This window comes from Pseudopipra pipra, chromosome 6 (assembly GCF_036250125.1).
Source record: "Pseudopipra pipra isolate bDixPip1 chromosome 6, bDixPip1.hap1, whole genome shotgun sequence".
NCBI lineage: Eukaryota > Metazoa > Chordata > Aves > Passeriformes > Pipridae > Pseudopipra > Pseudopipra pipra.
In genome coordinates, this window is record NC_087554.1 from 48476453 (window position 1) to 48489150 (window position 12698).

The 12698-nt window shown below is 41.8% G+C and overlaps 2 protein-coding genes across 3 annotated transcripts in view; one reads left to right on the forward strand and one right to left on the reverse strand.

Annotated features, from left to right (window-relative positions):
* The window catches only part of RPS6KA5 (ribosomal protein S6 kinase A5), a 69999-nt gene extending 64466 nt beyond the window's left edge, over nt 1-5533 (reverse strand). Inside the window, exon 1 of the mRNA XM_064658964.1 lies at nt 5360-5533. Within this exon, the coding sequence (XP_064515034.1) occupies nt 5360-5423 (64 nt within the window). The 5' untranslated portion in view covers nt 5424-5533. The remainder of the gene's footprint in view (nt 1-5359) is intronic.
* A 568-nt stretch (nt 5534-6101) lies between these two features.
* DGLUCY (D-glutamate cyclase) overlaps nt 6102-12698 on the forward strand; it is a 46536-nt gene continuing 39939 nt past the window's right edge. Inside the window, exon 1 of one of the 2 annotated variants that reach the window (XM_064658970.1) lies at nt 6102-6242. The gene's annotated coding sequence lies outside the window, so the exon portion shown is untranslated. Of the gene's footprint in view, nt 6243-6421; nt 6535-12698 lie in introns of those variants that run through there. The other variant, XM_064658971.1, reaches the window with a different exon arrangement.

Below are 12698 nucleotides of genomic sequence, written 5' to 3' on the forward strand. Positions count from 1 at the left end.
AAGAGCAACTGATAACTTACATACTTATGGAAGGTATTTACAAAATAATTTATGCAGACATTAACCAGGAAACTTAAGAATTATCTTCAGAATTATCCTCTCCCAGGTAAAGCTTTTATAGCCATCTGTCCAAGCCAGCACAAAATATTTACAGATGTCAACAAAAAATGAGAAGAGGAAACAGTCACAACAGATCCCAAAACAAAACACAAACCCAATAAACTGCCTGTGTATAATGCAAGTCCTTCACAAACCAGGTCATCTGCCTATCTGCAGACTGAGTCAGAAGCCAAGAAATCTTAGGAGAGCTTACACCTCATCATCGGGATTGTATGAGGGGGAGGAGACAGAGAGAGCATTTACCCGAAGATACCAAATTATGCAATGAAGGGGATTCAATATTTATATTGGCAAATCACATCCTCAGATACCCAGGCCTTCTCATATGTTTAAGCAATTCTGGCTTCTGAATAAAATCTTAACATGCATTAACATGGCATATAAGACTCCTAGTTCTTTTGTGGAATTGAGCACAACCTTTTAAACCATCCCATTTAGAATACATTTCATCAGAGCTAATAAAGAGGCTGACAATGAAGACTGCAACTACTAGTCCTCATTTATATTAGTCATTTTATAGAATATCACTGAAACAATGATCAATGGTAGCAGACACTTGTACAGATCATTTTAGCCAGATTTGTTAGATTCCAAAGCCTGAAGGAAGGAAAACAAACAAATTAAACCAAACAAAAAGCTGCAAATACAACCCATAAAAGATCAATAGCCCTTCTTCTCCTTCCACAATCAAAGCTACCAGAAGATAAAAAACAATAAATTCGTAGACTAGAGAACATTTTTAGAAAGTATTGATTGTGTAAAGAGTAATACAACTTAAATCTCTGAATTTTAAAGATGATTCATAAACTTAAAACACTCTTTATACTCCCCACAGCAATCCAAGAACACGTATATTTTAGTGCTCAAAAGAGAAAAGTAGAAGCAAAAGCAATCCAAGCTCCGAAATATTCAACTATTAGTATCCCCTGATCCATAGACAATATACAGAATTAGTACAGAAGTAAAAAAAAAAACTGTGTCTTACAGAAAATATAATTTTAAAAGTATCTTTAAAGTTTTATAGGGTTTCCTTTTAAAAATAAAAAAATTGAATACTGTATAGGTGCCAGATATACCTCCACAGTGAAGCCTGCACACTATTCAGTGCATGATTCATCATGTTCTTTAGTCATAGGAATTTTCACAATTCCTCAGGATGTAACATGAGCCTTACAGTTTACAAGGAAATCCATTCTAGTTTAAGTTCTCATTCAAGAAGGTGTAACTAAGAATTTGCATTATTAAACGCTTCAGATAATCCACGTATTTCTTTTCTGAAGCCTTTTATAGTTTAATACTGAACTGTAAGTTTAACTCAAGTGGAATTTCCAAGTTCTTCTGCCTCTGGAGCCTTGCAGCCCACCACTACATCGATTTCTGGTCTACACATGCCTTCTTCCCATGCATGTGTTAACAATCAGGCAAACTGAAGTTCTTTAGCCTAAAGCTCATGATAACATTAAAACAGAGCCACTATCCTCTTCAAAACAGACTTTCCAAAAAGTAAAATAACTTCCTAAAGCAAAAAAAACCCCAACATATATAGAGCCCATCATCCCATATATTCAGGGAATGTCTCAAGTCCCCTTGAAGATCCCAGTTTTGCTAATCTCTGCCTCTCCCTGGGCAAAGCAGGGAGTGCACATGAATGCCAAGGTGTAGGGCAACCTCCTACACAGTCACTCACACACACTTTGATCCCTATTTTTTCCTGAAAAATAAAAGCTATGACAGAGGTCAAGGGGAGGTGGGGAGGAAATCTCACTGTTAACAGCTTATTTCCTTCTTACCTTCTGATATCACAAGACTTTCCCTCTCTTCCTATATCCTTCCTTATCACACAAAATCTTTCCTCCAATAGGCTTTACATTTGCCATTGTTCAGTTCCACGGCATTACCAGGAAACAGAAATGTTAAGATGCAACATTGTCCTTCTTCCATTGTAAATAATATGTCATTTCTTAGGTCTGCAAAACGATTAGAAGTGGTATTAACTCTGAAGGTTAGCCTTCAAAAAATAAAACTTTTCCCTTTACAAGATTCCAGAAACTGATGCTGGAGAAAATTTCGTCTTCTTATTATTTTCAGCAGAGAGCTTCAGTAAGAATCAGAGGCAGTCACCACTTCCTACTATTTGAACTTTGGCATATTTGTTTCTACTTCCTGAAAAGAGATGGTGATTCCACTTTCCCCAAAAACTCATTTTCCTTCCAAAAATGAGAAAAGAAAGATGGTAACTATTCTGAAGTGGCTAAATTGTGAGGTTTCTATCCAGATAGAAATGCTTTGGTGCCAGGAACAGAAAAAAAATTGCTAAATATATTGGGAGAAAATAATTATTGAATGAAATGTGTCCTAAAAGTCACTACTGTGTCTAATCTGTAAAATATCCAACTGAAGGAACAACCATTGAAATGCATACACACCTAGTTTTCCCAGCAGCAAAGGGGCATTCCAATTCTTTTCATCATCAAAATAATACACATACATATATACACAGAGCAGTGCCCAGTATTTGTAATCCAGCACATCACATGGCACCACAGAGACAGTCAAGTGTTACGCACCACAGTTCCTTCCCTATCACAGACCCAATCTACATGCCTATCAAGTGATGTTTTTTCAGTAATTACTTTTTGGTCACACAACAGATGAGTTCCAGGGCTCTAAGACCATGAGATATAGAGCTAAAATTAAACTTGACCCTACATATCAAAGCCAGCACTGTAATTTCAAAGTCAAAGTTTAAAAGAAGTCAAACCATGGTATGATAATCAGCTGGGAGTTGTGTAGAAACAGCACTGCACAGGCCCTAACTGTGCACTTTCATATGCCACCATATTTGCTTGAAGGTAACAAAAATCCTCTGTTGCATTAAGATACTCATTTCACCTTAAATTCTAGTTCTATAGTATACTCATGTGACCATAATCAATGCCTGCCCCTAAATCATTTAATATTTTTAGAGCAATCCCAAGACCATTATTAATTACAAATACAAAATATTAGTTGATTTGAATTAGAAAGTTTGTTATCATGGAGTTCAAGCAACAACTCCTACAATATGAAAATAAGACACTCCCTTCTCAAAGAAGCCACTATTTCTATCATAATAGTACCTTCTTTCAAATAACTGTGGAGACCAATCTCTTCTTGATCTGCCAACTGGCAGCTACTTTTAATACGTAATTCTAAATTATTCAATAAGTCACAGAGACAGCACCATCAAAGAAAGAACACAGAAATGAGGGGAACACTACAGTCTAAACAAATTGCACATTAAAGGATATTCATGATATACAACTACAGCATTTAGAACGACAAAGATCCACTGTCTGCAAATTTTAGTTCTTACATGTCCTCTCACCCTCTTTCCCAAAACAAAGCAAGATCAAATAATCATGCTGCACATTTTAAAGCTGTGGTGGGTTGACCCTAGCCAGCAGTTAGGCATCCACACAACCAGACCCAGTACAAAAACACAGTTAAATATCCAAAGTATCCTACAGATTTATATATTTCTGTATCAACAGAAGCTGACTGCAACTTTTCAAATTATCGTATCTCTTTGCATTGTATAGAGGCAAGTTCTGAAACAGTATCTTCGTACCTCTTGCATAGCAATGACATTATTGACACCTTTAGGAGTAGGAGTCTCCCAGGAGTACATGATAGAGCAGCTCCCTCCTCCACCCTAGTGCTCCAGAAATAGACAAGTCATTGCTAGAAAGCATTTTTCAGAAAGCAGAGTTTTCTAAACACTTAATAACAAGAGAACAGGGAGGGGAGAAGCAGCTGAATCCTACTAAACTGAATTTCAGAAGCTTAAAGAGACAAACCAGGTCGAGAATTTTTAAAAGTGAGTATTGGTACTTCATGGATCTATAAAGCTTTATGATCAGGATCAAAACCAAACTTGCTTATTATGCTATATTAGACATCTCTTTGTCTAGTTTATACAAATGTTTATTACTCAAACTATCTCTAAATAACTATCCCTCAGGGATATGTGTTCTCAACTTTTATAAAAGAAATCTAGGCATAGCTAGGTAAATATATGGAATAAATGCGTCCCACTTCCTTTCCCGTTACCCCTTTTGCTCCTGCACACTTAAACCGAGCAACGCTCATCAAGACAACTATGTTTTCCACCAGCTCTTTTGCTTCTTCTTGAAAGAAGGAAACTACAGTCCCTTTGGTTTCTGCGTAGCTATCAGGAAGACCGCCTTTTTTTTTTTTTCCCCAAGCCGCAGTGATAGCTGGGTTCCTCTGGGACAGCTCTCCCGAGCCCCAGGATAGGGGGACAGGGCGGGCAGGAGGCTGAATGCGACCGAGGAGACCCAGCACCACTACCCGCCTTCAACATCTGCCCATTCGAGAATGTCAACTACATTAACCCTCTGGGGCAGCTCTCTCAAACTTTTGCCGTGAACAGCATCATATGCTCATTCTTACTTCATCATGGAGAAAAAGATGACAGAAAAGGAATGAAGGATCATCAGCACCTCTACTGTTAATAAATACAGAGAATACATATACTGATTATGTTTTACACACACTTCTAAATTAACAGTAAAATCTAGATTTACTGCAGTGTTCAAGTTGCCTGGAAACTTCCGAGAAGCAGAGTCCCTATTAAAAACAAATAAAGCTCTTCCCCAACACAACAACCTACAGCAGAGCAGTTCTGTTGTATCTTGAAAGGTCATATATATTTCACGTGTTGAACTACTTCTCCAGAGGGTCGTCAAGTAACTACGGAGCTACACGAAGATTCATAAACTGAAAAGCCAGATAACTCTGTGATTACGTGTTGGCACATTCCCCTCCCTACAATTCCGGCATTTCACCGAGGTCAGAGAAAAGCTGTCACATAGAACGACATCATTTAGGACTGGAACAAACCGCCCCGCCAACACTGCCACAGAAGTCAAACACACAGTTTTAAAGAGAGAATGGCTAAGCCTTATCTCCTTCAAAAGCTTAAAATCCCACCGGGAAGTGGGACACGGGAGCCAGGCACGCAGCAGAAGTCCAAGTGCAATACTTTCTTCAGAAATAAAAAAAAGGCCGCCCGCCCCCATCTCACACGCTCCTGCCCGTATCTTCCAGCTTATCTTTTTTATTTTGCCCCCACCGAGATGTCCCCGCCGGTCCCAACCAACTCCGCGGGACCCGCCCGCCCAGCAGCGCTTCCCCGGCCCCCCCGGCCCCGCGCGGCCCCGGGCCCGCCGCTCACCGTTCCTCAGCTCGTGCTTCACCGTGAGCAGCGGCAGCTCCGCGTCCCCCGAGGGTCCCTCCATGGCCCCCGCCGCTCCCGCCAGTGTGAGCGCGGCCCGGGGCGCTGTCACCTGGCCCGAGCCGGGATCTATTTCCCAGCGGCGCTCCGGGCGACAGGAGCCATGCAGGCGCGCTGGGGGCTGCCGCTCTCCCCTCCGCCGTGTGGAAAACGGGGAGGGGAGGGAAAAAAAAAAAAAAAAAAAAAGACAAACCCACACCACCCAACAACAAACAGTTATTAAAATCTAGGGAGGCACACGCACGACGGCTTCCCTCCCCCGGCGCTCAGAACCAGCCCATGTCCTTGCGCCTCCCCTCCCCCGGGCTTCGACCGCCCTCCCCGCCCGAGGGGAGCGGAGCCGAGCCCAGCCGAGCCGAGCGGAGCCGAGGAGAGCCGAGCGGAGCCGAGCGGAGCCGAGCGATCCGGGATAGGCTGAGGGACGCGGGGGGCGGGGGCGGAGGGGGCGCCGCGGGAGCGGCTCCTGCTCAGGCGCTCGCGCCCCCTCCCTCCCCGGCCCGGGCGCTCATTGGCCGCGCGCGCCCGCGAGCCCCGGCTACCGCCGGGCAGAGAACGCTCCGCGCGCGCCGCCCCCGCCCTTCCGCCGAGCGCCGCGCGCGCCCATTGGCTCGGCGGCTGCGCCAAACGCCGGTCCCGCCCCCCGGCGGCCCCCCCGCTGCCTCTACTCCCGGCGCTTGTTTGTAAACATTCCCGCCCGCTGCTCCCGCTGGCCCCCAGCCCCGCGGGGGGTAGGCGCTGGGCCGCCAGGAGGAAAGGGAGGGCGCTGACTGACCGCTGGAGCTGGCAATCACCTGAGCGAGTGGCCGTGGAGCCCTTCCTCGCGGTACGGGCCGGCTCCACCGCACTCGGGGGCGGGAACAGCCGTGGGCTGACCCACTCGCAATGGCGGCGGGGGGCAGCGGGGCTCCAGCCTGGCGCGGGCGTGCGGGATCGCGGAGCGGGGCGTACCCGCGGGGGATACGGCGGGGCAGGGAGGAGCGAGGCACAGCCGCGGCGGGGGGGTTCCCGCAGGGCCCCGGCCGCCCGCCGAGCCCCCGCCTCCCCGCACGGGCGGTGTGTGCCGGCTGGCGGCGGCGGGGCCGGGGAGCTGCGGCCGTGAGCGCGGCACGTACCCGGTATGTCCGCTCGCAGCCCGGCCGTGCGGGCCGCGCTCGGGGCGCGGGTGGCGAGACCGCGGGGCTGGGGCTCCGGCGGAAGAGGCGCCCGGGCCGAGCCTGACGCCACCTCCGCTCTCGGCCGGGCCCTGGGCTGGGAAGCGGGCGGCGAGTGGAGCCACCGTCTTGGGAGGTTGAAGCGGCCGCGTATACTGGGAGTTAAAACAGCCTTGGCGATCGCTGGGGAGTCCCAAAGCTTGGTTGGTTACGCCAGCTCAGGAGGTGTCTGTGAGGGGGTTGCTCGTTGTGCGGTGGGATTGGCGAAGTTGCTGGGTAGTACATCCCTGTGCTCGGTTCACCTTGCACTGCCTGTGGCGTGTTCAGCTGGTCCCCTCGGCTGCGAGAGGGACACTGTGCTCAAAACGGGCTCTGAGTCCCTCGGTAACAAGTTCAAACGCATCAGACCTGTTCACCTCAGTTAAGCCTCTCAGTCTGTTATGTTTTGGAGGCAATCTGGTATGTCTAAAGCTGTCCTCATTTCCTTGAGACAGATAACACAAATCACTTTTCTCTCCATTTCTTATTTACAGTAATTTCTGACTTGTTGCTCTTGGATGGCGTTGCTTTTATCCTTACCACAAGCTGCTAATTGCCAATGCCAGGTCATGTACAGCAGCAGTGTTCACACAGAGTCTAACTCAGATACATCAAAGATCAATGAAATAAAATGTCGTATTTTAATCCTTTATTCCCATTCCAGTATTTTATATTTGTGTTTGTACACACACACACATATATTTATATTAAAAAAATATGTGGGCATGTATACATACACACATTTCTACAGTTTCCTATGGAGAGATTGAGTTGGGCTAATTGAAGTTGGTAAGCGCTTTCTACTTCAGAATGGTTTAAATACCAATCATCAGTTTTAGGGCACTTTTGAGATTGTTTTCTTCCCAGAAATTAAAATTATTATCTAAGGGCTTCATAATATTTCAGGTAAAACTGTTGAAGATGTTTTCCACCAAGCACTGCAGCTGTTCTGTTGAGGTATCTCTCTGTAGCATATGGTACACACATAACTTCACTGAAAATGTCCATCCAGTTACTGCCTTTCCAATAGTATTATTATCAAGCCTATAAATATAGAAACTTTGATCTCAGGAGATGTTTTCAAACTCAAAAATAATCGATTCCCTAGCTTTTATCACTTGATTTAGAAGCTCACTATTGCAGAGAAAGGAAATGTTAAATCAGTATATTATTAAACTATAAAAGGGAAAATAATGAAAATACTAAACTGATGAACTTAATTGTTAATTTTTTCCATCTTCATAACTGTTGACTCCTTTGTACAACTACTGGGTAGTGTCAGATTTACTTCTTTACAAAGTGTAACAACCACTTCTGATTATTCTGTGTCCCAGATAATAGATTTTAAAGAGACTAGTACTGTATTTCATCCAGTGGCTCTACTAGCCTACTCTTGGACTAACTGTCCCTGGCAGCCTCAGAAGAGAGAAACTGAAATCTGACTCCACTCTGTTCCTTACTAACTCTCAGTGTGAGTGGAGCTGGCATTGAATCCAGTAGTTGTTAATAGTCTTGGTTTCAGATGTTCATAGCTCAACAGACTGTATCTGCTTATTTGTCTCGGGCTGAAACCTTCGTTCTCCTTTTTAATTTCAGCTAAAACAGATTTAAAAAATGAGGCAACAACCCTAAAACCTCAAACCAAGGGTATTGATCCGTGTCAATCATGCATGTAGCAAGACATAGGGGTTACCACGTATATTTCAGTTTAAGGTAACTGGGCTTGGAAAGTACCATTGCATGAACTGAAAGTTCTTTTTTATCACTGAGGGCCCCCCTGATTTACTGGCAACACGGTCATTCCATTAAAAAAAAAAATCAGATTTTTTACATAACAGTTTCTCCTGTGTTAAAATATTCTTGAAAGCATGCCAGCAGTTGGAAGTATGGATAGTCATGTGCCAGCACTCAGACTGTGCCTTTGTCCCATTTGAATTACTAACACAGGCAGTCACAGAGTCAGATAAGGGGGGAAAATTGGCTTGAGCCTGCAGCCAAAGCAGCATGTGGAAGTACAGGAACAATGATGGGCTGTAGACCCACAGAGAGTAAAGACTGGTCTGTAAGAGATTTCTTATAGTTTTGAGGAGTAAAACCACCCTTGGTGTGTAAACTGTGCTTTTATAAGGGCAGCTCGGAGTGCAGTTTAACTGACTGAAAATGTTATTTGCATTTTAAATATTTTTACTCATGTACTGTGACACTGAACAAAAAAATAATATTTGCAGTATGTGCATTCAATAAATTATCCCTCTGATATTAAAAGGAAAAATATTGTGTGTTAAAATTATTAAAAGCTATGGGGTGGTGCAGAGCTACTCTTGCTCCATAGTGTAAATATTTTGGGGTTTTTTAAGTAGCATTTTCATATTCTTGTGCATGATAAGAGCAACCTGACAGGTCAATCAACCAACAGTTCTGTGTTTGGGCTGAGCGTGTGCTGAGTTTGGGAACATGGAGCAACACCGTTCTAAAGATAGATGTCCCTTCTCTACCCCACAACACAACTGTTCAAAAATATGTGTATTTACTTGCCATTCCTAATTGTGAAAAGAAGGAGGAAAAAATGCTGGGAAATACCCACAGAGAAAGATATTATTGAACTTTATTTAAGAAAGTGTCACAACGTTTTCTTTTTGGTTCTAAAAGAGGTGGTGTGCTAAGCTGGTTTGAGGGCTGAGGTGAAATTGAAATGCTCAGCATACAGACTTCTGAGAGGAAATGAGAGAGAAAAAGAAGAAAATGAGTGCTGTAGCTGCATATTTCCAGGGTGTCACTACTTCACACTTTTAAGGTATTTGGTTTACTTTCTTTCTGAAGGATAGCTGCATATGAAAATCATAGTTTCTATGGAGCTCAAGTTGGAGGCATCTGGTGCTTTCTTATGGTCATTGAATTGTTACAGAAATAGGTGTTATTTTCAAAGGACAAATGTTGGAAAGCCAGATGATACAAAATGTTCCCCTTAATCACTCCATGGAGAATATTTGCACTGCAGGGGGAAAAAAGGATCAAATTTTGGAAACCACAAAATGAATTTAGGAAAGGACTCACCTCCGGACATGACATCAAGAAGCTTTTGTGTGAGGTTTTAGTACAGTATTAGTTCTAGGTTCTAGTTTACATGTATTCTCTCTGATTTTTATCTTTTTGTTTTTAATCTGAATCTTTAATTGAACATTTTGTGCTTCATAACTGTCAGAAAAGTAGACTGGGTAGGTAAATTTGCTCTTAAAGGGTTTTTGTATGAAACTGCTCTGGCCAACAATTTTCTCTCTCTAAAACCACTTAATGTTTTACCATGAAAGGAGAAGTTATGCAAAACATCCAAGACTAATAATTCTCTTAACGGAAGTGGTACAACTCTGTCAGGAAATGGATCGTTTCTTGAAAGAGTGCGTGTAAGTGAAGATGTGGTACTGATTCCAGGGTCCTGTTTCAGTATTAATTTCTCCACTGATTGTCTAGTTTTTCTTCAGTTACTGTACACTTTCAAAAGTTTAATAGTTAAAAATCCACATAGTTATAAAAGAGAAAAAAGATTAAAAATACTTGTTATGTTACTCAGTTTCTGATGAGGAAAAGGAAAATGAATGCACACTGTCCAGAGGGGAAAGAAAGCAGCACTATCCATTAAAACAGAAATAGGGGTTTATTTCACTTTCTGATCTGCTAAAGCTGCTTAAACTAGGCAGAGATGGAATTTCTAGTTAATACAAAGAATTGACTTTTGGATCCTAATCCTCACTCACAATAATTTGATTTTTTTTTTCCAAATTTTTTGGAAGAAACAGAGTTTTTATGTTCTACATAATGTTGTCATTAAACCTCAGTTATACTGACTGCAGTGTGTTTGGACCCGAAATCCTTTTCAGAAGACTCACATGTGAATTCTCACTATTTTGAAAATTTACTGTAAACTTTGGAGAAGTGGACTTTAGAAAGGAAAAGCTAATCAAGGTGATCTGAAAGCTAGTGATAATGAAATTAAAAGTTTTAACTCATCGTGGAGACTATGAGTACATTCTGATAGTTGCAGAAGTTATGTCTGCTTTCCACCCCCAAAGAAGGAAGCATAACATGAGGGAAAAAGTGTTTAAATGGCAGAGCTTAAAACTGCATTGTAGTTCTTAAAGAGAGCCCATGGAAAAAAGAAATAAGTGAAAAGAAGTGGCACATAAAATGGAGGGAGAAAGACATTTTTTTTAAAAAGTAGATGAAAGCTGATAAGTTCATTTCCACAACTTGACGTATTTAAAAGATATTGCATCTGTTAAATTATCACAGACCAAAAAGAGATTTATTGAAATGAACAGTATTGCAGAGGTTCCTTTTCCCTTTATCTTGAGAAAAGTTTTATGATTATTGACTTTGAACCTACTCTTTTAAATTAAAAAAGATAAGATGTTCACATGAATTGAAATACCAGAAGAGAAAATCCTGAAATAAATGTATAAATTAAGGGAAATATATTCTAGAGTCAGTTGGTGTTTCTCCTGGAGTTTGAGAAGAACTTGGATCTTCACAGAAAGAAGTACAAAAAACTCCCATTAATTTCAAGTACTGTATCAGGTGACTGGAAGGCACATCTTAACATAGTGTAATATTATATAACATAATACAATATAACATAGTACAATATTATATAACATAATATAATATGATTTAATATAAGCAATGTTACAAGTAAAAACTCCTTTGGAAGGACCAGGAAAATGTTTTGATGAAAGATTTGAAAGATTGTCCTTAGTTTTAAAGAACAAAAAGAAATTAAAATGGATTATAGAAACAGTAGATAAACATGTTCGCATGAACATGACCTAGATATAAAATACTACTGTGAAAAATCAGGTAGTAAAAGCTATAATGGTAGATTACAATTTTTCAATACATCTAAAAAAATGGGGATTTTTAACTTTACTTGCCTAATTGACACTAGCACTGTAAACTGTATGACTTGGAACTAGAGCTAACAGGTAACTGGTACCTGTTACGAGCAATTCTGTCATTTCATTAATATTTTTCTTAAATGCTTCATCCCATACTGATTTATTTAGATACAGGATACAGACTAGGGTATCTCTAGCTTAGCATCCTGTCTCCAGCGCTTGCCAAGAGCAGCTGTGTAGTGTCACGACAGTCTGTGGTTTTGTTTGGTTTGACAATGCAGTCCCTGAGTAAAGACCTCCATTTTTTTGCTTTGACTTTGCCATTTGCTGCTTTCATCTGATGACCCATAATGATTTAGTTACAAAGGAGAGTGAAGAATTGTTACATTTTATCTCCTCCATGCTTATGTTGCATCTGCCCCTATTTCATAGGCAAACCCAGAATGTGAAGCACTAGCCCACCCCACTTCAGTATATCCAGTAAAATATTTGCTGTAGATAACCTGCTGTAGATAGAGGTTGTGCACCAAGCAGTTGCAGTTCTTTCAGTAATCCATGCATGGTCTCATTTATTTCATTTTTCTTAGGCAGAGTGCTTCTAGGGGAAACCTAGGTTATTTAGATGTTAGAACACTCAGTTCCAATACACCTCTTTTCTAATATAAAGTGTTTGCTGTGACAGTCTTTCAAGAGGGTATCAAACCCCAGTTGGCCAGAAGGCATTTTACACTCCTTTTGTAAGTTCCTTAGGATTTGCATTTTCTCTGAAGTGTTAGACTTCTATGTAAAGAAATGTCCCATTAAGCATTTTTCCTTTGGCTGTTCTTTATTAAATCTGGCTAAGAGTGAGGTTTGGCATCGTCCTCCTTACAGCATGTTATATTCAAACTTACTTTTCTGTTGTGACTGCTTCTTACTGTATTGATGGGGAACATGACAGCAGTGCAGATTATTGACATTGTAAATAACTCCATTAACACTGAGGTACTTCAAATCCCTCATCTTCCAGCATTTTCTGGTATTTTATAAAGATTTATACCAGTACCACATCTCCCTCCATTTTCAAAAGAACATATTCCTGTTCAACCAGATTTTATTCTACCAAACCCACCATGTAATTGCAGAAATTCTGTTGTAAATTATTTGCTTCTCATTGGACTGAGTGTTGCCTTCCTGCAACTCTTGTGAGATGCACCTTCA